The 23,592-nt window shown below is 45.0% G+C and overlaps 1 protein-coding gene across 2 annotated transcripts in view; it reads left to right on the forward strand.

Annotated features, from left to right (window-relative positions):
* The first annotated feature begins 224 nt into the window (after positions 1-224).
* Positions 225-23,592, forward strand: part of LOC104257765 (gamma-aminobutyric acid type A receptor subunit rho1) — a 30,147-nt gene continuing 6,779 nt past the window's right edge. Inside the window, exons 1-5 of one of the 2 annotated variants that reach the window (XM_059831196.1) lie at positions 225-346; positions 14,866-14,919; positions 16,679-16,785; positions 18,164-18,231; positions 21,892-22,115. In XM_059831196.1, coding sequence (XP_059687179.1) covers positions 225-346; positions 14,866-14,919; positions 16,679-16,785; positions 18,164-18,231; positions 21,892-22,115 — 575 coding nt within the window. The remainder of the gene's footprint in view (positions 347-14,865; positions 14,920-16,678; positions 16,786-18,163; positions 18,232-21,891; positions 22,116-23,592) is intronic. The other variant, XM_009812660.2, reaches the window with a different exon arrangement.

Genomic DNA, 23,592 nt, shown 5'->3' on the forward strand with positions numbered 1-23,592 from the left:
ACTGCTAGAAAATCCCTGCCATCTGACGTAGAAGGATTTATAGGTTTAGTGGAAATTGCTTTCCCCACTGTCCAGATTAAATACTGCAGGATGATTTTTTGTATGAGTAAACATCCTTCCAATAACGATCAGACCGATAATGTCTTAAAAGGAGGAACAGGATCTACATTTTGGTTTTCTTCGTCTTGTATGGACTATTTTTGGATACAGAGCCTTCAGGTAACATGTTGACTGTCCATAAAATGCATTTTAGCATCTTCCTGCTGTTGTGGGGATGGGTTTTATCCACTGAATGCAGAGCCCACCGCCAAGGAAAAGAAATACATGAGGTATACAAAAAAGGCAGGTGAGTCTCTTTTTTTTACATTCAAATTGCTACAGTTTGGACAAATGTAATGTTTCAGGTGAAGATACAATGACTAACAGACAATTAGAGTTTGCATTTGCAGATTGTGATCTCTCAGTCAAAAATATTTTCTGTTGCTGTTTTTGCCAATGAATAAGTTCTAATGCATTTTCTACAGTGAAAATCATTGCTCCCCCAAAAAATTAGTTTGTGAGGTATCTCAAAGTCTGCAAGGGTGCAAAAAAGAAGCATTTGCTTATATCTATTGTGGTTAAAATGTGGTAGAGTTTTTACACAAAAGGGGAGAGGAAATTTAGGTCCATGAGGATTGTTGTATTCACTGAAGATTAGCTTGACTTGACATCTGAAATGAAAACATTCAGAATTCATCTTATTATTCCAATACAGGTTGTTTTATAGAGCTTTTGAGAGGAAAAAAATAAAGTCTCTCTGCAAACTTCAAGGCTACAGTCAGTTATCAGAGGAAACAGAAAGAGCATTCAGTGTATTGAGTTAAGATATTTAAAAATATTTAAAATATTATCTACTCTTTTCTGTCTCTCTGTCTCTCTCTCTCTCTTACAAAAAGGCTGTGTGACATTTTTCTCCCACTACCTTGTAGACAGCCATTTTAGGAGGTTTTGAGTTGAGGAAGGTTTTTTGCTACGACTGAGTTCTGATTACTTATATTCTATTTGGGGAATATTTGGAACTTTGTATGAGGATTTTTATACTCAGGCACATAACAAGGTACATCTGGAGGAAAAATCCTTTGGGGTTTTTTTGGACAATATAGCTGGTACATTTAGTTTTCTGTTCAAATGTGTACTTCTGCTTGCAACTGCCTATGTCATTTCTGCTTCGCTATAGTCACTGTTTCTGTTCTGTAATGAGTCCATATCACCATCAATACTGTACAGTGTATGGGGGTGGAAAGGCAGGAGTGTCAGTGTCACAGTCCTGAGGAATTCAAACCACTGCTGTTAGCCTTCAGGAAAAGTGACTGGAAGGTGGAAGGGATGGAAAGTGTGGTGCCTTTTTGTTTTTCTGTAGCCCCTTGTAGCAAGTCAGGGCTACGGTACAGAGTGACTGCAGTGTCCCAGTTAACACTTGGGAGTCCATAAGCCATTTTATGGATACGAAATGGCTTTAGCAGTGACGCCACCTTCATGGAGGTATAACTGGCAAAATGGATGCAGTGGCTCTGTTTATGATCAGCCCCCAGGGGATGTGTTACCACAGACAGTATGGATGCAAGATAGCCACAAAACCTCTACTTTCATTGAGGCTACGTGACAGTGGCAGTGGAGGTGATATGCTGGCAGTAGCAAAATAAAGGGGTGAGATGCAAGGTACCACCATTTGAGCTGAAAAGCATCCAGCAGAGAGGAATGTGTGCACACAGCCATGTTCTTGTTTAGCGTCTTCAGCAAAAACTCCCACTGCACCAAATGCTTAATACGGTCAGTACAATTAAGCGACGATATAATGAATCACAGCAGCAAAGCATTAAAAGTATGTGAAGACAGAAAAGAAATACCTATTCAGTTTATGTGGGAACTGCCCCTTCACCTGTGTTTTGTATATACGATGTAATTGTGCCAGGACAAGCCCATCAGAAAGCCCTGAGGTGTCGTGGCTCTGAGAAGCTGGGTTCACCACCTTCCCAGCGCACCCATGCTGGCCTGGGAGGTCATTTCTGGCCTATTTCTACCTCAGTAGAGCACTATTGATGCTGAGGAGGGCTGATGGGGAGAGAGGAGCAACACTGGCAAGAGGCTATAGGGTTGTCCATCAGCAGTGTGTTGCCCAGTACAGTGCTCACTTTCGCCTGTGGTGGGATAGGCCACAAGACACCAATGGTTTTAACAGCCTTGTAATTTGTAAAGTAAAAAGGGATGATTATGGTCATCCATCTGATTTCCTGCTAAGCACAAGCAGTGAAGCCTTCTGTATGAATTGTACACTGAATCCCTGATTTATGATAATTACCTTCAGTGTCAAATAAACTCAGAATAGGATTGCCGGTATTTTTTAACTTCGTCTTCCATCCATTTGCTCCTGTTCTATGCTTGCTTGTCTCTTCTCCATCCAGGTACTTGCAGGTGGATCAAGCTCCCTCATCTCCACTTAGATATATTCAGAAGATTAAGCTGCTTATATTTCTCAGTGTAGGATGTTTCCCAAACCTTAACTCAGTCATTTGCTTGTTTTCCTCTGTCCATTCACTGCTTTTCTAGGGTTGACGTCAGGACTTGGTGCAGTATTTGTACAGTCCTCATGTAGGTGCTGCATACAGAGTTACTCCTGTTGACCTCCTGGGATTGTGGTCATGGTCTCCATTGCAGCCCCACAGTTGGAGATCATGTTTGCCCAGCATCACTGGGCATCAGCGTATGGCAGGACACCTCGTCTTAGAGCTACAGCCAGTCCTCTTTGCGCTCGTATGTAGTTCCCTATACATTAAGATGCTGATCATATGAGACAGTTTTGAAGTAGGTACAGTTCATTTGCATTTCAGTCAAAGTCAAGGCCTTTTTTTGGTCACAGAATTAGATACTGGAAGAAAAACAGAGCAAGGGGGGATGCTGTATAACATCAGAAAAAGCTTGCAGTGAAGATTGCTCCTGAACATTTTGTTATTTACTCTGTTTCCTCTCCCTTCAAGATGCAGCCCTGAATATCCATTATGCAGAAGAAGTTATAGCAATTGACTTTGTTACTTCTCTCTGAGCACTGCTATCTCTTGCTCCACAAGGCTTATGGTAAAGACCAGGATGGAATCCATCCCTTCACTGCAGCCTTTGTCTTCAAAAGAGACCCACATGCCTCACTGGAGGTTGATGGGGGAAATCTATGAGGAGTGGAAAAGGCTGGCTCCACACCACCACCAGATGCTCAGGGTGTCTTAATTTGCACCCATGGCCTCCCTAGCTTCCAGAAGCCCTTTAAAGGCACAAGACCATCCCCTTCCCTACTGCCAGGGCTCAGTGCCAGCCACCAGTGTTGGCAGGCGGTGCAGGAACCTGCTCTAGAGACCTGTCACCTTGGTTGTGCTGCCAGCATCCTGCTGTCCCTGACAGACATGTCCAGCTTTGCTCCTGATTTTCATGGTGCAGCTGACGGAGGAAATGCACAGGCTTTTAGCTTGTTTCCTTGGATGGTGCCATTCTGCAAGTGTTAGTTTCTTCCAAGGAGACTCATTTGCTCTGAACTCTGCTTTCAAACAAAACCTCATCATTTGCTCTGCAGTTTTCAGCCCCAGGGCTTGTCGTTTCACCTGCCCATATCCAGCTGATCCCACGGCCTTTGCACTCCTGGTGATATGGTGAACGGGGGGATGCAGGTCAGACACATTCTCTGTCACAATTTCTGGCACTGCAGGTACCCCAAGGTAGCCGTTCTATCATGAGACAGAACAACCTTGAAGAAGGATGAGCAGACAGGCATGGTTTTCCCCATGAGAATTCATGCATGCAGCACGGTACTTTGGGGACTGGGTTTGCATGACAGGAATTTTGCAAAAGGGCAAATAATTCCTGAAATAAAGCTGATGAGGCTTTGAGACAGTGCAGAGTGTGACAAGAAAATGGCAAATAAGTGTAGGTCAAAGTATGCATACAGTTACAATGAAAGCAGCAAAGTAGATAGCTTTATTGCATGGGACTTACTACAGAGCCCTCCAATATTGTACATCACTATAAAAATGTCTGTGTGCCAGTCAAAGACTCAACTACTTATTTTTGCTAATCTCCAGGACAAATCACCTCAAAGGGATTTCACTTGAAAGAGCAGCACTATAAAAATAAAACCCTTCTCACCTTGCAGACCTGTTCGCAGTTTGCAGTCAGCCGTGTGCAAATCCTGCGGGGTTTGTAAAGCTTTTTACTCCTGCTAAAACCACAGTGCCAAAACTCCTACAGGAAGGAGCTGAGATCCGGAGCACCGGCAAGAGGGCTGTCTGCTGCTTTCCCAACTGCTCAGGCTCTTGGAAAGCCACCAGGCTGCATGGGGGTCACTAGAAGGGTACAAAGGGTCACTAAAGGTCACAACATCGTTTTGCCAACAAAAGGGCCAAAGCCTGTATTGCTAATTAAACTTGCAGAATCTGCTAGAGAGGATGAGCAACAGGAAAAGAACTGGCCTGGAGCTGAGCCCAGGTTGTTCTGCCAGAGCTAACTGCTGGGAAAAAAAATCTCTTTTAACACTAAAATCTCCCTGGACAGCGTTACAACCACCTTTCAGACAAACAACTCTCAGCAGAAGAGATTTCACTGTAGAAGATTTATGGATCATGTTTGTTTAATCTTAGCTAAGAGACCCTCTTCATGTTTTTAGTCATGTCACTTCCATTCCCTGGCCATGTTATAATCATTTTGCCTCACTCTGGTCTCCAAATAGCAACTCATTTTCCACTCCTTTAGAGCTCCCTGTCCATGTTTCTGTCAGTAAGAGCTATCTTTTACAGAAGTTGAATGACATCCTCTACAATAAGCCCTGGGCTTGTTATCACAAGGTCTCTTTCATGGCCAAAGACCTTTCTTTTTATGACATTTTCAGATGTTATTACAATTATTGACACTCTTCTTAAGTGATGGGAGCCATCCTGCAACATTATGGCCATGGTTCCTTGTCCTTTCTCAAAGGCTCAGCATCATACTGAACATTCACAACACTAAAGTTACCTTCCCTTGCTTTTGTTGAATTTGGATGATACCTGTGTTGTCAGCTCCTCCGTTCCCTGGCCACTTTGTGTGTGAGCTCTCTGTGCTCCGTAAATCACACATGGCTATCCTGGTACCCTCGCTGAGGCTGCCTCCTACACGTAGAGCAGCTCCTACCTTCTTGCCCTCCAAATGCTTTCTCTGGCCTTATAAATTTATCCCTAACAGAACTTCTTCCTTTACCTCCCAGCAATCCTTGAGCTGTTCTCTTGTCCTTGAGTTTTGCTCTTGTATCTTATCTTCAGGATTGGTCCTGAAAGCATTTATTTGCATGAACAAAGCTTACTAATGCAAGCTGTCTTTAGATCAGATCTTCAGAGTGCAAGATAAGCCCATAAAATGCCCTTTGAAAGCATTGCCTATAGGAGAACTTTATCAACAGTGAGGCAGATCCGGTGGAGCACTGACCACCCACAGCTCCCAGGGCACTGCTTTTTAAGATCAGCAGTTTGCATTGTGCCTTGACACCATATGCACCAGCAGTGCTGAGTATCAGGAGAGCAATAAGAAGCCCAGAGTGGGCTTCAGACCAACGCAACTGGAGTCTCTCCACCTCCCCTGTTGGTAACTTGCCTTTTCCTTTCTTTCTTTCACCTCCATCTCCTTCTCCTTTTCTTTCCACCATTCAAGGTTCCTCCTCTTCTCCAACTTGCTCTTTCTCTTTTTTGTCCCAGACTTTCTCTGCCCTTTGCTTCACCTGCCTCATTTATTTGACCCTAGGCACTGCCACTTCCCCTGTCACACAGTTCTGCCAGATATTCTCCAGTCACTTTTAACTATGTATTATTCTGTAACTTCCTCTCCTCTGGCAGCTGTTGCTGCTGCCTGTGTTATCTCTTCTTCCACTTTCCAGAAGTCCTTTTCTTCTGTCCAACAGTGCTCATCTTCTCTATCTTGTTATACATAAACTTATTTTTCATCATTGCTTTGCTATTTCTCTCAGTTTTCCTTTCCACCCCTGTTGTTCTTTCAAGTAACTTCAATCCTGCATGACAACTTTCCTTGGAAGTCTTGTGTTTTTTTCTCAGAACCCAGCCAAAAGTGTCCTCTTTCTGCTTATCATTGCAGATTATAATGCTTTGAAAATGATATTTTCTACTTTCATTATTATCACCAGCCTCCTTTCAACCTTTCTAGAATTTATTTTGGTCTACACTTCACATAGCTTCCTATCTTTATTCAGGTGATTCACGGCAGAACATTGTCTTTACTGGTACTTCTGTAGCTGTGTTCCCATGTACTGTGTACCCATGTACTGTGCCACTTCACTGTGCCACTGATGATAACATCTCCAGTCAAAGTTGCCACCATGTAACTTGCTCAGGATCAGCAGCTTCATATTGTCTTCTAGCCCACCATTTCTCCAATGCTTTTTATGAGCTGGTGTGAGAAGACATAACAGACTCTAAAAACCTATCTGCAACCCAGCAAAAAAAACCCCAAACAAACCCAAAGATACTGCAAGGCAGTTTCCTCCCATTCTAAGTACATATAAATGGTTTGATTTCCTGGCTCAGGGGTTGGATTTACATCTGAAACGCTCCTGCAGGTCTTTCTTCTATAAACTGCCCAGTCATCTCCCAAACTTGTGGTTTTAGCCCTCACAGCTTTCAGTGAGAGTGAATTTCACACTGCGATGACATGCCGTGTTTATGTACTTCCTTTCAAATGTCTTCTCCATGTTATGTGTTGTGAAAAGTCTGGAGCAACAAATTCCTGTTCACCCTCACCATGCCACTCCTGATTTTATATCACGGCACCATATCACTCAGCTGTTGTCTCCCTTCCCACCTGGAGAGCCCTGCTCAGGCTGCCTGGAAGTCCTCTCCACCTCACAGCTCCCTCTCTCCTCTTGTTTTCTACTTTTTCCAACTATGGGCACTGGCTATATGAGATGTTGGCATGCCTTAGTGTTGCTAATAGCAGTGAAATGGTTTCTGTTTGGTTTGCTTCTCCATTCCCAATAACACCTAACCGCCTGTTTGGTTTTTTGAGCACCGTGGAGCATTAAGCTGATGTTTACAAAGGAATAGCTGCAATGACACTGAGACCTCTTAACATTGTTTCTGAAAGTACATTGAAAAAATGCAAAAATACAAAGTACAAAGCAATGTACACTATTCTGAATTCACTAACAGTGAATTTCTGCTGTCATTTTATCTGAAGTCACTTGGCATCATGAGGTCCTGCAGTAATTCTCCACTCCCAATTCTGATTTTGACTGCCTTGAATGGTTACATATCCTCAGTAAACATTGTTGCCAGTAATTATTTTTTTCTCCCAAATAATTTATAAATTTATTGAACAACAGAGATCCTATCATAGATTCCCATGGGACTATATTGAAAACGTTTCTTCACAGTGAAAACTCTACATTATTCCTTTTGTTTCTTATTTTGCAACCATTCACATGAAGGGAATGTCCCTCCTTCTGACCGGTTGGTTTCTTTACAAGCCTCTGGAAAGGACCTGTCAGCACCTTTTTGGAAATTGAGGTACACTGTGTCATCTTGATCATCCTTATCTACAAGGTCATTAACTTTTTAGAGAAGTCTATTATATTTACAGTGCATAACATCCCTCAAGAAAAGTTATACTGTCTCTGACTCTTCTTCGATACATACTGTATTTATCTGGTGTCTACCATTGGTGTTTGTTACTATGGTTGTAGCTAATTTGTCCAGTGGAGCAGTCTGTAGCTTCTCAGATTCCACTTGGAGCTCTTTTTCCAAAGAAGTGGAAAATTGTCACCTTCCGCTCCTGTCACACCAAGGACAATTTAAATGCTGGTTCAACAGTTTCTTATTTGGCTTTCTTCTGGGTGAAAGTCTGGTGACTTGTTACTGTTCAGTCCATTTACTTTAAATCTGTCTTTGGTCCTGTGCCAATATGAATATTTCTTAACACCACCCAACATCAGAGTTGTTACAACTCTGTATTTTTTGTAGTGTAAAAGAATTGTTAGTTATTGATGTTTTTGATTGCCCTTATAAAGACAGAGTGCTTTCATTGCTGTAAATAAGGAACTAAGACAAGTGTAGCACTGATAATCAGCTAGTTATTCCCCATTCTGCATTTGTACAACTATTTTTCTGTACTCCATGCAGTTCTTTGTATTCTCTTTTACTGAAATTCATCTTATTGACATCAGAACATTTCTCCAGCATGTTGAGGCTGTTTGAATTCTGATCCTAAAGCCCAAATTGTCTGTTTCTCTTTCAAGCATGCTGTCATGCATGAGTTTTATAGTTCTGTCATCTGCATTATTATTGAAAATATTGACTAGCATTTTTCAGGATGAAATCTGTGAGATGTCATTTAATGTCTCTTGACAGCAAAGTAATGGCAGTTACTCTAAGCATAGACTTTCAACCATGATCAAAGTCACAGTTTCTCATCTCAACCATATTTCCCTAGTTTGGTAATGAAATATTAAAAACCTCATTTTATTTTTCCTTCTGCTTACACTAAGGCAGCCAGTTACACTGTCAGAAAGGACATTAGACTGGTTTGACATCAATTATTGCGAAGATTCACATTGAGTCATCTTTATAATCTTGTTATCCCGGGGGGGCAGATAAACAGATCACGAATTTGTCCCAGTTTCTTTCCAAACGTCAAAACTCCAACATCCTTCTTTTTTCCCTTGCTTAAAAACAGGTTTTGTGTTCACCCTCACCCTCTCTCAGGGGTATCACCCGTCTGTGAGGAGTCCTCAGAGGTACCTGTTTACAGCTCAGAGACTGTAACAGCTGGTACTCCCAGTGCTCCTGGGGAAGTGCCATCAGCCTCTGTTGACTTAAATACCTCCAATATATCTAAATATTCCTTAACATGCCCTTCCTTCATCTGCACTGTGCTGACATCCACTTACAAGTCAACTTTTCTTCAAAGACTGGGGCAGACATGAAACCTTTCCGCACATTCTGCATTGCTCCATTAGTTGCTCCCTTCATCCATTGCTCTTTTTCTCTTAGCTGAGCCCTGGCATGTCCTGCCTCCTCCTCCGCTGGCAGGACGGACCTCAGTCATGCTCATTCTCCTCCCTCCAACCATTCCTTTCAAACTGTGTAACACAAAACCCAACAAACACACACCCACTGGATGCAATTTCTGCCACATAGGGTCACTTCCAATTTTGCAACATCAGGCACAGTGCTAAGACCTCAGGTGGCATGACATTTCTGTGAATAATCAAGATGTGTGGGTTTGTTTCATTTTTTTTTCTTTTGCTAATGTTTATGTCCAGACAAAGAACAAAGGAAGTGCAAAATTTAAAAGTTTTATATATGTCTCCTGCCTCTGCATATTTTGCATTCTGAGATTGATGTATATTCAAGTAATATTGGATTAAAATGGGGTTCTCATTGAATTTTCTGTATCACTCAAAAATAAGATGGTAGAACAGCTCTGAATCCCACTGTTTCTCAGACTTCGCGATGTGAACATCAAAAATAGTGCTCTTTCCCCATTCCTTTTCACAGATTTAACCACCTATAATAGCAATTGGTGACCTTTCTTCACCATCTTTAAATCTAGTAATCATAAGGACACATGACCCAACATAATTACAAGCAAACAAGAGCCTGCCAAATGCCAAGATAAAATACATTTGTGATTAATTTTCCTCAGTTTTTAGTGGCTTGTTTACAGCTCACAACTTTGTAACTCTCCCAATTTGAGTACAAATTAGTGGGTTTCTATCCTACATTATTCTTGGGAACTAGTATGTTACACAGTGGATCGTGTCTCCTGCAGTGCATGTCGCTGGATAAGAACAGCTTCCTCCTGATGCAAGTTTGCTCTCTCCTCACTCAGGTGCTGGGTGGTTTTTCTCCCCATTTAGCTACCTCACTTTTCCTCCTCCCGCAAAGCACTTCTCTGGGCTCTGGACTACCTCTCAGTCTTCACCCAGACCTGCTGCACCACCTGTCCACCAGCACCTCCTGCTTGTTGAGAAGGTCTTCCCAATTAATTTGCAAGTCAAAGGCACATTATGGGGGAACTTTCTGCAACCCTCCTGCCCCAAAACCTCTTTCGCTCCTTTGGGACACAGCCTGGGAGGTTCTTTAGCCCCGCGATGTTCATGCATCTCCAGGGGCCAGGCAGCATCTCTGCCCTGCACCACTCTGTGGTGAGGGGACACCCCTACTCATGCAGGACTGTCTGGGGTGTCTGTGCCCGAGGAGCCATCCCACACAATGATGAGGCACCGTTTGAGCATGATGTCTCCTCTCTGCTCCTTCTGACATATTCCCCTCTGGCCTTATCCAGTGTTTCCCCTCCCTCCCCATCTCTGCCTATCCAGTCTCTTTTATCTTCAGAGTCACCCAAAGCATAGGTTCTGTTGCAGATCCAAGCTCTTTTTGCCTCTGCCCCACTTTTTCTCTGCAGAAACCTTCTGTGTGTTTGTACAGACAACCCCCAGCCCCTTCCTCCCTCTCCCCCATTCCCTGACCCAGCACCCCCCACCTGGTTTCTGCCTTTAACATGATGCTGATCTGTTATGAACCTAAGTCACTAACTGGTCATAAAACAGAGGAAGAAACAACACCTAGTCAAATATTTAGGCATCGGTCTTTAATAAGACCTTTACACTTCTCACAGCTCTTTACTAGTACCAATACACCTTTGCCACTCCAGTGTCCTCCCTGCCAAGGCTCTGTCCCCTGCAGGGGGGTGGGCTGCCTCCGCTGCTCTCTCCTGATCCTTCTGCCTCAGGCAGCGTTTCATCAGGGCCTTGCCCAGCCATAATTTTACAGGAAGACCAAGGAGAACGTGGCTCCTGCCATTCTCCTGCCCAGCACGGCATGAAGGCTGTGCAGCATAGCAAGCGCAGGACGGGAGGCACCGCACAAGCTGCCTACCGGTGTCCACCCAGGGACGGGGAGCCCAGAGCTGAGCACCATGGCATGGCTGGCAGGGATGGGGGAGTTTTCATCACTTTCATTACTTCCAATTAAAAGTTCTGCAGAAAACTGGCTCAGCAACCTCCACACCCTCCCTTGCCTTGCATCAGTCGTAGGAGAGGCTGAGGATCGGCTGCACCACAGCACAGCGTGATCTGCAAAGCTTGTATTTGATAAAATTAAGCGCATGGTGCTTTCAGAGGCAGGGGGGAGAGTCCACAGTCTCTGCAGTGGAGGAGGGGTGGAGGCATCACCCAGGCATGAGATAAGCAGAGAGGAAATGGGCACCCTGGCTGTCTCTGCCACAGCCACCAGCTGCCAGGCTTCCCGGGGCGACAGGCACCTCTGCTCAGGGTAGGAGGTTTGGGGTCGGTTGCAGCCACAGCCGCTGGCCAAAATGTTGCTGATGATGCAAGTAACTGAAGGGACAGAGATTACGCCACAGCCACATCTCAACAATATTTCCTGAGACAAGATCCGTTCTGACATCTCTTCTCCGATCTGCCATCCTCTTTGCAGACCTAAGAATACCGTAAGTGATGGAGAGAACAGACTGTTCCAGAATTTCATGAAATCTGATAATAATAACATTAGTGTTAGCCCAGTCTGCCAAACCCACCAGCACCGTTCCTCGAGGATGTCACCCCTTGGACCCAGGAAAGACAGTGTAGATCTGGGTCCACAACTTCAGCAAGTTACTTTCACTTTTCTCTTGAGGAAAATACATCGGATCTTGCTTTTTCCTGAAGAACTAAAACTGTATCTTGATTTGACTCCTCAAAAAAGAAGTGTTCTCAGAGATTACCCCAATAAGACTGTAAAATAGGTCACTGCCTACTACAGGTATATTGTCTCCCCTAGGGAAAAGAGTATGATTTATAGGTGGGAAATGTATGCTGTATAAGTAATTACAAACTAAAATGCTAAGATGGGTAGTGGCTTCTCTCACATTTATTGTGGTTGCTTCCAAAAGCTCTTATTTCAGTGATGAAGAATATTGTGGGTTTTCTGGTGCACACTGCAAGTGTGGACCTGACACTCCTCTGGCACACGTCCTGTGAAGCTGGGCATTTGCAAATGCCTGCTGGAACCTTCAGATGTCATGGTTGGACTGTTTCTTCTGAAAATCAGACATAGTTATCCATAACCCTGCAACCCTTTTTGTTGTGTTGGAGGGACTATAAGTGCCATAGTAAGTCTTGGGCTTTAAAAAAAAAAGAGGAACCGCTTTTTGCCTTGTGTCTGTAGCTATAGCGATAAAAATCTGGTTTTGCTGAATTTTTTTCCCCCTAGGTATCCTAAGCTTCAGTTGCCTTATTCCCCCCAGCCCCAGCAAGCTTCAGCCTTTGGGGCAGAGGCATCTCATGATGCCTTGAAGCAGTGGGGTGATCTGGGGGACTAATGATGACTTTAGAGAGGTTGCATCAACCCAGCTGCCATCAGGAGCCTGAGAGCTATTCTAGCAATGCACAGGGAGCACTGTGAATAAATGCCACTCTGCTCCAGTTGTTGCTTTTTCATAAAGCCTCTCAGTGAGCTTCATGAGCCATGAAATGCCTTTTGTCACTGTAAGTATTAGGAGATAAATATTGACACTGGGGGAAAAAAAAAAAAGGTTGTTCCTCATTCAGTATATTTTACCTCAGGAGTTATCGGTTAGTTTTAAAGACAGCCTGTCACCCCAGCAAAGGCAGGATCAATACTGTCACACTGCGTGGCCACAGTAGCAAACGGTTGCGTTGAGCAATCTGTGAGCAATGTCTGGACCGAATCTCCTGAGTGTGGCTGTCTGACGCAAACGCTCAGGGACAGCAGATGTGCAAGGGGAAGCCGTAGCGGCTTGCCATTGATTCACAGCCTGAACAGGCAGGCTAATGGGGTCCCGTGATGGAGCTGCTGTTGATCACTTAAGCAGCAGACCACTCCCCAGGAACCGGACCAGAAAAGCTATTTATTGAGTAGGAAGAAATGGGGCTTCAAAATGCCGTAACTGGGGAACGAATGGCAACAGGTAAAAATGTTTTGCTGCCACAGGAGGAGGCAGGGAAGCGGGGGAGGCGGGGTAACCTCAGAGCTGTGACAAGGGGAACGGGACTGGCACAAAGAAGTGAAGGAGCTGAACCAAAGCACAAATTAACACAGTCCCCTGCAGCGGCTGAAGCATGGGGGGACATTTTATGCTGGTTTGTGATAAGGAAATAAAGTTTAGTTCAGAGGCAGTGGAGAATCACCTGGAAGAAATAAGAGGAACCACCTGGAGTTGCTGGGTGCAGAGGATGGGGAGGATTCAGCCATGAATTCTTGATGGATGGCCATGCCTTGAAAGCTCCCTGGACAGGCAGGATAGGGCCAGGGCCAACATGAAGCATTAGATAAGCTCTACAAAGAGAAATGAAAATTAGAAATTGCAAGAACATGGCCTGCTACATCCCTGTTTGAATACCAGCATTATTCCTGAACAGCCAAGAGTTTACTAGGGCACTTCAAAGTCATGTAAATAGGTCAGCCTGTTGCCAGAGTCTGCTTATCCCCAAAACACGTGAAATTAGTTCCTGACAGCCAGCAGATGAGAAGCAGGCAGCAGTGAGACATGTCAGTGGCAGCTCAAGGGCGTATCGACAAGGCAGAATACTCCAGAAAGTGCATTTTGCATTTGCAAGTGCATTTTGCTGCATGATGCCCAGGTCCAAGCAGTGCCAAAGAAGCTGCTGCTTGCAATAGCAATGGTGCTGCATGGTCCAAGGCTCCCCCAACAATGGTCTGCCTGTGGACTTATTCCCAGCTCTCCTCTGGGAAGCACAGAGCAGATTCTGGAAAAAAACAATCCCACTTTGCCAACGCTTCGCTTCAGGGCGAGTCAGTGATACAGCCCAGTGTGCCCACCCCTAGCCTGGGTGATGCGGCGGTTGTCCGCTCCTCTGTGGCAGCAGAAAGATGAATTTCCCTCCAATGCTCATCAGCTTTCAGAGAGTTCCCAGCCCAGAGAGAAACCATCCTGCAAATTCAGCCACCGCTCGCCAAAGGGACGATGGTGCTCGGGTGGTGACACTCGTTATTGTAAAAGGAGTTTTGCCACTGTAAGTCTCTACAGAGGGATTTGAAATGTATGTTAATGGGCAAAAAGTCTCATTAGTAGAGTTGATTAGAATTAGTGTTTATTACAGAGAGAAGCTAACTTTTTTAACTTTTAATTAAAGATGAGTTTGAACTGGTAAATGTTTAAAATGTTACTTTTGCTCAAGCTAGCACTTATATTGCTAAAAGCAATATTCTTTCCTTTAACGATAAAATAAAATATTGGCCAAACACCTGAGAGGAGCTTTCTTGAGAGCTAGCTGGGAGACAGTACGAAAGCAGAAACAAAGATTCCCACATTTTTTTACTTTTTTTCCCCCTGGAATACTTCGAAAAGATTTTTCTTCTCATGAAAATACCCAACTGCCTCTGGTGAGTAGATATAATGGCTGTGGTCCCTGCTGGCAGAGGCCCCCAGGCAGCCCGCCTTGGCCCGTGCAGCACGGCCTCTCTCCAGAGCCCCTGACGGTGCCGGCCACGGCTGCAGGAGGAGGGAGGCAAGCCGCCTGCCTGGGTCCTTTGCCAGGCAGTCAAAACCAGGGGCGTCCCACCTTACAAAAATCATCACTCCCCTCCTTTTGCCCTGTCCCGGCTGCAACCCCCCGGCACCCCCACCCTCCACACCCTCCGCCATGCCCAGCCTGGCACCGACCTTTGTTAAAAAGCTTTTAAAAAAAGGTAAGACCCGCTTCAAGAGAAGGCAACACCGTGGAGATCCGGTGCTTCCCACCGCGCTTCCCTCCCAATGTCCTCACCCACCCGCCCATGAACGCCTGTCTCAGCTCTCCCTTTTCCTGTCGTTTCCGTGCAGCCGGCCGCAGCGGCAGAGGCGGGAGGCCCACGGCGAGGCGCACAAGCAAGGCAGGTAGGCGAAACCCTCCGGTGGTTGCTGCTGTCCCAGCCCCGCCAGCCGCATCCCCGGGGCTGGGCTGAGGCTGTGGCAGGGGAAGGGGACACCGTTCGAGCATGTCAGTCGTATTTAGGTAGGAGTCATGCCATTAGCAGGATCCAGTGGGCTCCAGAGGACGCCACGTTGCCTGACACCACCTCATGGAGGTGAGGTGTGATACCATGGCCATTCGCCACAGCCCCTTGGGCTTCGTGTTGCACTGCTGCACGGTTAGTGTGGCCCGTGCGGAGGGTGTCTTCCCTCCGAGCATCCCTTCTGCAGAGCTGAGCCCCCCTCTATGGGCTCTCCATCACACCAGTCGTCCTTCCCTCTGCCACTGCCAGGGAGAAAGCACCTTTCTGAGCGTGGTCAAGCCCGCTCACAAATTTTGAAGGTTTTGCCAGTGATCTGCTAATATCACTCCCCCATCTCAGCCAGGTGTAGACCTGTCCTGATGCATGCTCACAGTGCCACAGGTCTTTCAGAGGCTGAATTAAATCTAAAGCAGAAGCAGGGGCCACCTTTTAAAATGCCTGAGGGATAGTTCATGACTGGAAGAACTCACTGATGGAGATAGATGACACGCCACTCCTCGAACTTATTACACTGAAACTGAGCATCTTTCTAAGATAGTCCGTAGTCCAGATAAAGCCCTGGGTTTGAGAGAGGAGTTGCTTGTAACACCGCTGGTCTCTGTTAGGAGATTGTTGTACTGGCTTCTTGTGGTACAACTGCCCGCGAGTCTGCCAGAAGTACAGCATGGTTAAGCAGTCTCATTTAGGAGGAGTTTTATCTCAGGAACATATTCCCCGTCAAGTTTCTGTGTTGTTCTGTTTTCCTTTAATCTGTTTTTGACTTGTCTTGTGTATATTCAGGCAAGTGCCTCCCTGAGCATGCCACCTTTTCTCAAACCGAGAACCAGCAAAACCTTTCCTCCTGTTTTTGAGCCCTCCTGCTGCCTGGGCGACTGGCATGCACCTGGCTCCCAGGGCAACAAGGCTTCACCTACATGATGGAGCAACCCAGGAGCTGCTGCCTCCACCATCCCAGCCAAAGCACTGGGGCCCTGAACAGCATTTTGCACCTTGGATGTGGAGGAGGGGCAGGGCATCCTCTGCCCAGCATTTGGTGCAACTCGAACAGCTTCTGAAATGACCCTCCCAGGCTTTTTAATGCTCAGAGACCTTCCAGACATTTAATGCTCCTTTTTATCCTCATTAGAAATCTGGGGCAGGCGCTAATCATTTTATCCCAAGTTAGGGGATGGCCTTCCCCCTGGCCTGGTTCCCAGCCTGTCTCCATTTTGTTCCTGGGCAACAGCCAGTAGCTTATTTCATATATTGTTTCCCTAATTCCTGCCCTCACGCCCCGTCATAACTCGATGTCAGAAATGCCTCCCCTCCGTTTCCATTTCCCCACCTGTCCACACACACTATTTCTCCAGCCCACACTTTTGAATGATTGTCTCCAAACTGTGCTACAAGCAGAGATGATTTTACGGAGCCAAAAAAATCACCAAACAAATGTTTTCTCAGTGCCAGAATTATCGCAGGTGCCTAAGCTGTATGTTGAGTGCAGGAATCATTTTTTTAATGACACGCTCCCAACCGCTGCAAGCAATCGCATGGTTATGGTCTAAGGGGTAAATGGTCTAAGAGGTAATGGAGCGAAGTGGCCACGTACTTCTCACAGGCACTGCTCAGGGCTCATAGCTCTGCTTCTCTCTTCCTGGTAGCCCAATCCTAAAACGAAGCCCTGACATCACCAAATCTCCGCTGACGAAGTCAGAGCAGCTGCTGCGAATAGATGACCATGACTTCAGCATGAGACCAGGTTTTGGAGGTAAGAAATGTGCACATTTGTCACTGTTCCTGTTCTACACTGTCACTTCTTTATACTCTAACATGTACTCAGGTGAACAAGCAGATTGACAAGCAGAGCCTTTTCTGTCTCTAATTTTTGTTATTTTGTGTTGTGAATTCATGGCATGCTCGGGGGTATAGGGGTGCAGTGAAATAGCCTTCTTCCTTGGATGAGAAAATAGCGTAGTCAAAGGCATGGAAATGTGATTACAGGCAATATAATACTCCTGGTATTCAGTAATACTTTCTTCTGATAAAAATCTGCAAATACACCTTATGTTTATTCGTGGATGATGGGAAAATTCTAAGATTTCGTCTTACTATGGCGATGTGTGTGCATAACCAAATCATGTACCACGCTTACTGACCTGGGCATTTCATTTATAACCCAAAAGAAAATATTTTGACTGCTGTGTCTTAATGCTTGCTCACAGTTTTGTGGCTGTGTGCTAGAGCAACCTAAGCTTTCAGGGAAAGGGATAAAGGAGAACACATTTTCTTTCAGCCCATTGGATTAGAGAATGTTGCAATTTATCTACCCTTTCTGGCTGACAGATGGTCATTCAAATCCAGGTTACCATTATATACTCTGATGGAGGAAGATTTTATTGCTAAATGCTCAATATACCAAATACCAGCATGTTCAATCAATTTAAAAAGGTTTCAGGTTCATTGCAGTCCGCTAACGTGAGCATTATTTGTCTTGACAGATCTCCTGTACTGTAATTGCCAGAGGTATACAGGGGGCTAGTCAAAGCCCGGAGGAGGGAAAAAAGATCGAAATCCCTATTCCATGGGGTCACAGATGGACCCTTCCCCATAGGAGCCTCAGGCTCCATGGCACATGCCTGTGTCCTGCAATGCATCCCCTCCCATCACCCACAGCTGAGCAGAGAGTGATGTGAAAGCCAAATACATGGAGTAGCTCTCAGGAATGTTATTAGCCTGAGAGGGGAGCAGAAGTGAAGGAAAAATTTGGAGTAACAGTCCTAACATTCCTTTAGCTGCACCGCCATTGCTCTCCATATGAATGGATGCTTTGCTGGGTATCCATCTCTTGAGCCCTGGACCTGAGCGCTAGAGCTAAAATCAATTAAATTGCTTTTAAATTTTGAAGGGACACATGTAGGATGACACCATAAAAAGAGAAAGTCGGTAATAGGCCAGTCTCATTGCTGAGTTTTATTGTTATTAAGAGGTTTTTGTTATGAATTCCAATCGCTTCTACTTTTAATAGGTTTACTGTTGTTTCTATTTCAGCCTGAGCATCTATTTTTATCTGTAAGATACAAAAGCCAGAGGACTACTTTGTCTCACCAGCTTTATACTTTGCCAACTTTTAATTTCTTTTCCCCCAGGCCCTGCAATTCCTGTTGGGGTGGATGTCCAAGTTGAAAGTCTGGACAGCATTTCTGAGGTGGACATGGTAAGAGTCATAGAAGGGCTAACGTCAGAAGGGACCTTTGGAGACCATCTAGCCCAAACCCCTGCTGAGAGCAGGGCCAGCCAGAGCACGCTGCTCAGGCTGCCTGGGTTTGTGTCTGTGGGGTTTGAAGACCTCCAAGGACAGAGACTCCACAGCCTCCAAGAGGCAGATTCAAGTTTGATCTGAATCTGCCAACAATTACTTCTATTCACCTCACGCTACCATTTCATCCCCCTTGAAGCAGAAGGAAGGAATCTGACATTTTCTTTTCTCTAGGACAAAATGATACCACACTGCCAAAACTGCTCCAAATGGATTTGGGTTTTTACATTTTCTTAAGTGATAGTGTGTTTAAAAGCTAAAGGCACTTTGATATACTGCAGACAGTCTCACTTTGGCCATGTTCTGAGGTGGTCAGGGGCCAGCTAGGTCCCAGCCAGAAGCCATGTAGCCATCCTGAGAGCAACACTGCATCAGACTGGTAAGCCCTGCTCTCAACAGGGCAGCCAGAATGAGCTCGGAGGATAGAAGTTTCTCCAGAACCTGCCTTTGGTGCGTTAGCACCCGCTGTATTTCCCCTGCTGTGTGCTGGGGACCGGCATAAGGCTCTGTTGAGCCTTCCTGTATCTTCACACTGATGCTGAAGTAGGATTTCAGGGGCACACAGGACTGATGCTGGTGCTCTGCGCAAGCTGAATTCCTTACTGAGTCTCTGTCCTTTGTTTCCTACCGTACAATTAGTAATGTGAAAATGGACAATTTTCAAACGCTCTCGAAGTGGTGCAGATTTTGGTCTTGACGTGTTTTGCTGGAAGGGTTTTTTCATCACAAAACACTGCTGAAAGTAAGGTATGATTTCTGCAGGAGATCTTCCATGGGAAGATTTTCCATGCATACATGACATGTAAACAACAGGCTGCGCAGGAGAGCAGGAGCAGGGAAGGGGAATGGGAGGTGGCCCTGCATGTACATTGCAAGAACTACCCCAATTTTATTCACCCTTTCAAAACCCAGAGCTTGTCAGATTACCCTGTTAGAGCATCCCCAGAGTCTCTCAGTAGCTCAGCTTTTGCTTTGGAAGAGAAAAAAAATCACACCCCAACACAGAATACTTTTCAAAATGTCTTGCTCTTTCAACAAATATATCAAACAGCTCTGAAGCTTTCACAGAAAGCCGCAACTTCTCTGTGCTCATAATTAACAGCCACAGGGTTAAAGAGCCTGCGCTCAACCTCCTCCCACGTCTAAGCCAGGAATGTGGCCGTGTGGCAGCACAGCTGGTGTTTGGCAGCCACCTCGGTTGCATGCTGGGCTCCTCTCACCACAGCTCTTTCAGCTTTTGAGCGGGCTGGGATATCTGCAGTCAACCGACCACTTGCAGAGTGCAGCAGGATTGCAAAGCTGGGGCGCATCTGGGTGCACATTCTCCCCAGCCCCGGGGAGCCTTCCAGTTGTCCCCGCTGTCTCCGGTGCTCTTGGCACCCTGACTGCCAGGCATGGGGACTCTGAGCTTCTGCCTCTCCTGGGATGGTCCCAGCCCTTCTGGTTGTGGAGAAAGCTTGTGAAGGTGGCCAGAGAGCCCCTGAAAAGCTTTGGGACTTGAAAGCAAAGGGAAAGAACTTAACACTGAGGATTTTAAAGGAAAAAAAGACAACAAACCCACTCACTTTTAAAGCAAGCATTATGATTTGAATGACTTCCCCTGGTTTTTGAATACTGCCCCTGCTCCCCCTGTAACATCATGCTGCAACACCTGGCAACATGGGCAAAGCACTGTATGGCCTCGGGTAAAAAAACACATTCAAGGTCAGTTTTGGCTGTTTGCAAAATAATGATGGACTTTATGTTGTCAGAATAAATTCTTTTTAACTCATGCATCTTTATAGAAAAAGGTCATGGTGTTTTGCAAGACCATTGCTTGCTTTTTAAATGAAGAGACATCAGTGACAGAGATATTCATTCTATACTAAATTTAAGCTTGAGGAGTTAGATGTGTCAATCTTTCCTTTTTTTCTCCTACTTTCTGACTATTTGCAAGAACATGGTAAAATAATAGAGGACATTACAAAACTTCATTAGTATGTCACAAATCAGATTCTTTTTGTCCAATTAATGAAAAAATTTACAAATATCTATTATAGGCCACTGACCCTGAAATGAACAGACCTTCTGCAGGATGTGTGGGGCAGCTGTTTTAAAGGAAGGAAAAGAAGGAAAAAACCAGATTGTTAGCCAGGATTGGAAATTCATTTGCAAACATAATGGGAGAGCTAATAATGTCTCTAAGAAATGGACCACAAGAAGTGGAAGATATTATATGGTTGTTGCTTGGGGGGTTTTCAGATGATGCGTGGTAAAATATTGTGGTTCCCAGTTTAATAGCCTAAAACTAGTATTAATAAATCTTTCCTAATGAAAGCTGACAATACTTGACTTTTCCACAGCAACCATAAATGTAACTTTATGCAAAAAAGTGAGGCATTGACTTCTTGCTGAAGAACAAATGTCTGTCAATTTATTACTGTTTAAAGAAAACATTAACACGCAGGAGTCAATGTAAAAGGTTTCCCAGAATGATCTTCTTTAAATTTGAATACAGGGAAAAGATGTTAAAGAACGCGATAGAATGAATCAAATTAAAAAGAAGAAATTACATGCTCAGTGGCTTTGGGAGCTTCAGCTGGATGTGATATAAAGCATTTCCAAGAATTATATTGGCCTCTAATGTAATAATAGCATAGGCTGCAACTAACAAATCACTTCTACTGAAAAAAGACTGCAGAAACTCTCATATTTCAAAATGCTTGGAAAACGTTGGGGGGAAAAAAAATCAAATGTCAAAAAATTTTTGAAAGAACACCCCAAATCCATCTGACTTCCTCGACCCCAGACACCAGGGCAGACTGGTCAGTCTTAGACACTTCCCTCAGTTTATGGGCAATATACTACGCTACACTCGAAGATACCATGCTTATAAACACTTGTGTGTGAGCTTATCTTCAGATACATGAGGGTTTCCTTCGAAATAAGGAAAAAGGCAAACCCAGGTGTATGTGCCTCTGGGGTCCGACTCCAAATACAACAGAGCTCAAAGAGAAGAAGCATGCCTCGGATCGAAGAGTACAGTATGTGGGGAGAAAGAGCGAAAAAACCACATTTTGGTCAAATACTGAGTCAAAAACATTTCAGTGGCTGTGCTGGAGGAAGAGTTCCCACTGCAGCACGCTCCTCCAGCTGCCCGGGGGAAGGTAGTTGCCAGAGCAGCGTGGAGGACAGTGCGGGCAGCAAACGCTTCTTCACTGTTGGCTCCAGAAATGCAGCATGATAGGGTTGGGGGATTAAGTGGTCAGCAGCACTCTCCACCTAGTGCTGCCTCAACATGTCTGCCTTTTGTCCCTGAAGGGGGCTGCAAACACCAAAACACAAAGTTTGCATTTCAGAGGTGGGTTCACCACCTGGTTGGCCTCTGATTTCTGAACCCAGTAAGTTGGTCTGACCTGAGGAATAAACAAGCTGCAGCCGGTTGTGTCCCCTGCACAGCTCAGGGAGTGGATGTGCCTTCAGGAACGGTGTTTTACAGCTTGTGGTTTGTCCCAGAGAGGAGAAGTCACTGCTATGCCAATAAGGCATTAAGTTGTGACACAAGCCTGTTTGTTGCAGGACTTCACCATGACACTTTATCTGAGGCACTACTGGAAAGACGAGAGGCTGTCCTTCCCCAGCACCAACAACCAAAGCATGACCTTCGATGGCAGGCTGGTGAAGAAGATCTGGGTCCCCGACATGTTCTTCGTCCACTCCAAGCGCTCCTTCATCCACGACACCACCACGGACAACGTCATGCTGCGGGTCCAGCCAGATGGGAAGGTACTTTATAGCCTCAGGTAAAGCTGCGTTCGGTCAATGCGAGCTATTAGTGGAGTGAGAGAGAAAGTGGTTTAATTGATTCCTGTATTGTGTTTTTGCATGACTTCATACTAAAAAAAAACCACAAAAAAAGAATGAATGTGCTGACTAGTCACCAACATCGGAGCCCCTGTGAGAGTCCGTTAAGTGCCATCGCAGGAAGTTGATTTCTATGACAATGTTGCTGTTTCCACCAGTATCCCTTCACCTTGCGTGCGTCGTTAGCCTCTGTAGCCTCTGCTCCTGCTGTCGGGAATCTGTGACCAGATGTGGCAATCCCTCGGGGCAGCTCACCAGGGGCCAGCGGGCTGCGATCCCCGCAGGGCATTGCTGAAGAGGCAAGGCACAATCTAAGGAAGAGGGCAATGTCTGGCAATAAACAGAAGTCCAGAGCAGCTATAGTTATCCACTTCACTATACAACAAAGTCTCTGGGCCTAGCAAAATGTACAATTTCTATTCTTATAGGTAACTATGAAGAAGTATCAATTACACTGAGCGCAACTTTAGCTTTATGATAAGCAACAAAACAGATGGAACACCCTTAAGCACATGAAGTGACAAACTTCAGGGCAAGGGTGTATAGCTCCTGGTGACTCACATGTGTGGCCAGCACAATCAAAACACTCCACTTTGACTCTTTCTTGCTTTTTGCTCACATTCATGTGAAATGCATGAAAGCTCCTTGAAGGAGACATTTTGGGTAAACTTTGTTTTGTCCTCTAGTTTGAGGGGTGACCCCAGTTCTGGCTTTTTCCCATATTTTCCAACTGGTGGATCAGCTTTGAGAGGATTATTGCTGGCCTAAGTCTGAACATTGTTAAACCAGGATTTTTTTCTTTCAATAAGTAACACTTTCATACTTCGAGACGCTAAGTGAGGAGCATCTGTCAATCTTCAAAAGAAACTAAACTCGGTGCTTCTGTTTTTCTTGGCTGCAGCTCCATCCAGTTAGAAAACAAGTATTGCCAAATGATCCATAAAAACCTATTAGAGAGGAAATTGCTGGACAATATTCTGATGCAAGAATGTCGACACCATCTCCACAGCAATGAAATAGCAAAATACATGATAAATGAACAAAGCTTTGTATGATAGATAATGTATTCTGAAGATAAAAAGAAGGAAAATCTGAATGATACGGGGTCAGTATCAGCAAGATGCTTGGATGTAACTAATGATAAGGTTGCAGAACACATTGCGTGGGAAGGCTGTGGAGGTCTTTAAGGGCATGTTAGATAGTGACTTTAGGAACTGCAGAGGTAGAGCTGAGCCTGCCACGAGGTGAGGAGATCAACTTCTCAGCCTGCCAAGGTGTTTTATGATTTTATGAAAGGAAGGCAAGCAAAGCAGTTCTTGAATCCCTGAGGGTATCAGTTTGACAAGAATTTTCTTGTTCTCTGATATTTTTATCTTACTGTTCGTTGGAATTCACAGCCTGAACAATGTCTACCTT

The sequence above is a fragment of the Gavia stellata genome, chromosome 2, assembly GCF_030936135.1.
Source record: "Gavia stellata isolate bGavSte3 chromosome 2, bGavSte3.hap2, whole genome shotgun sequence".
In the NCBI taxonomy this organism is placed as follows: domain Eukaryota; kingdom Metazoa; phylum Chordata; class Aves; order Gaviiformes; family Gaviidae; genus Gavia; species Gavia stellata.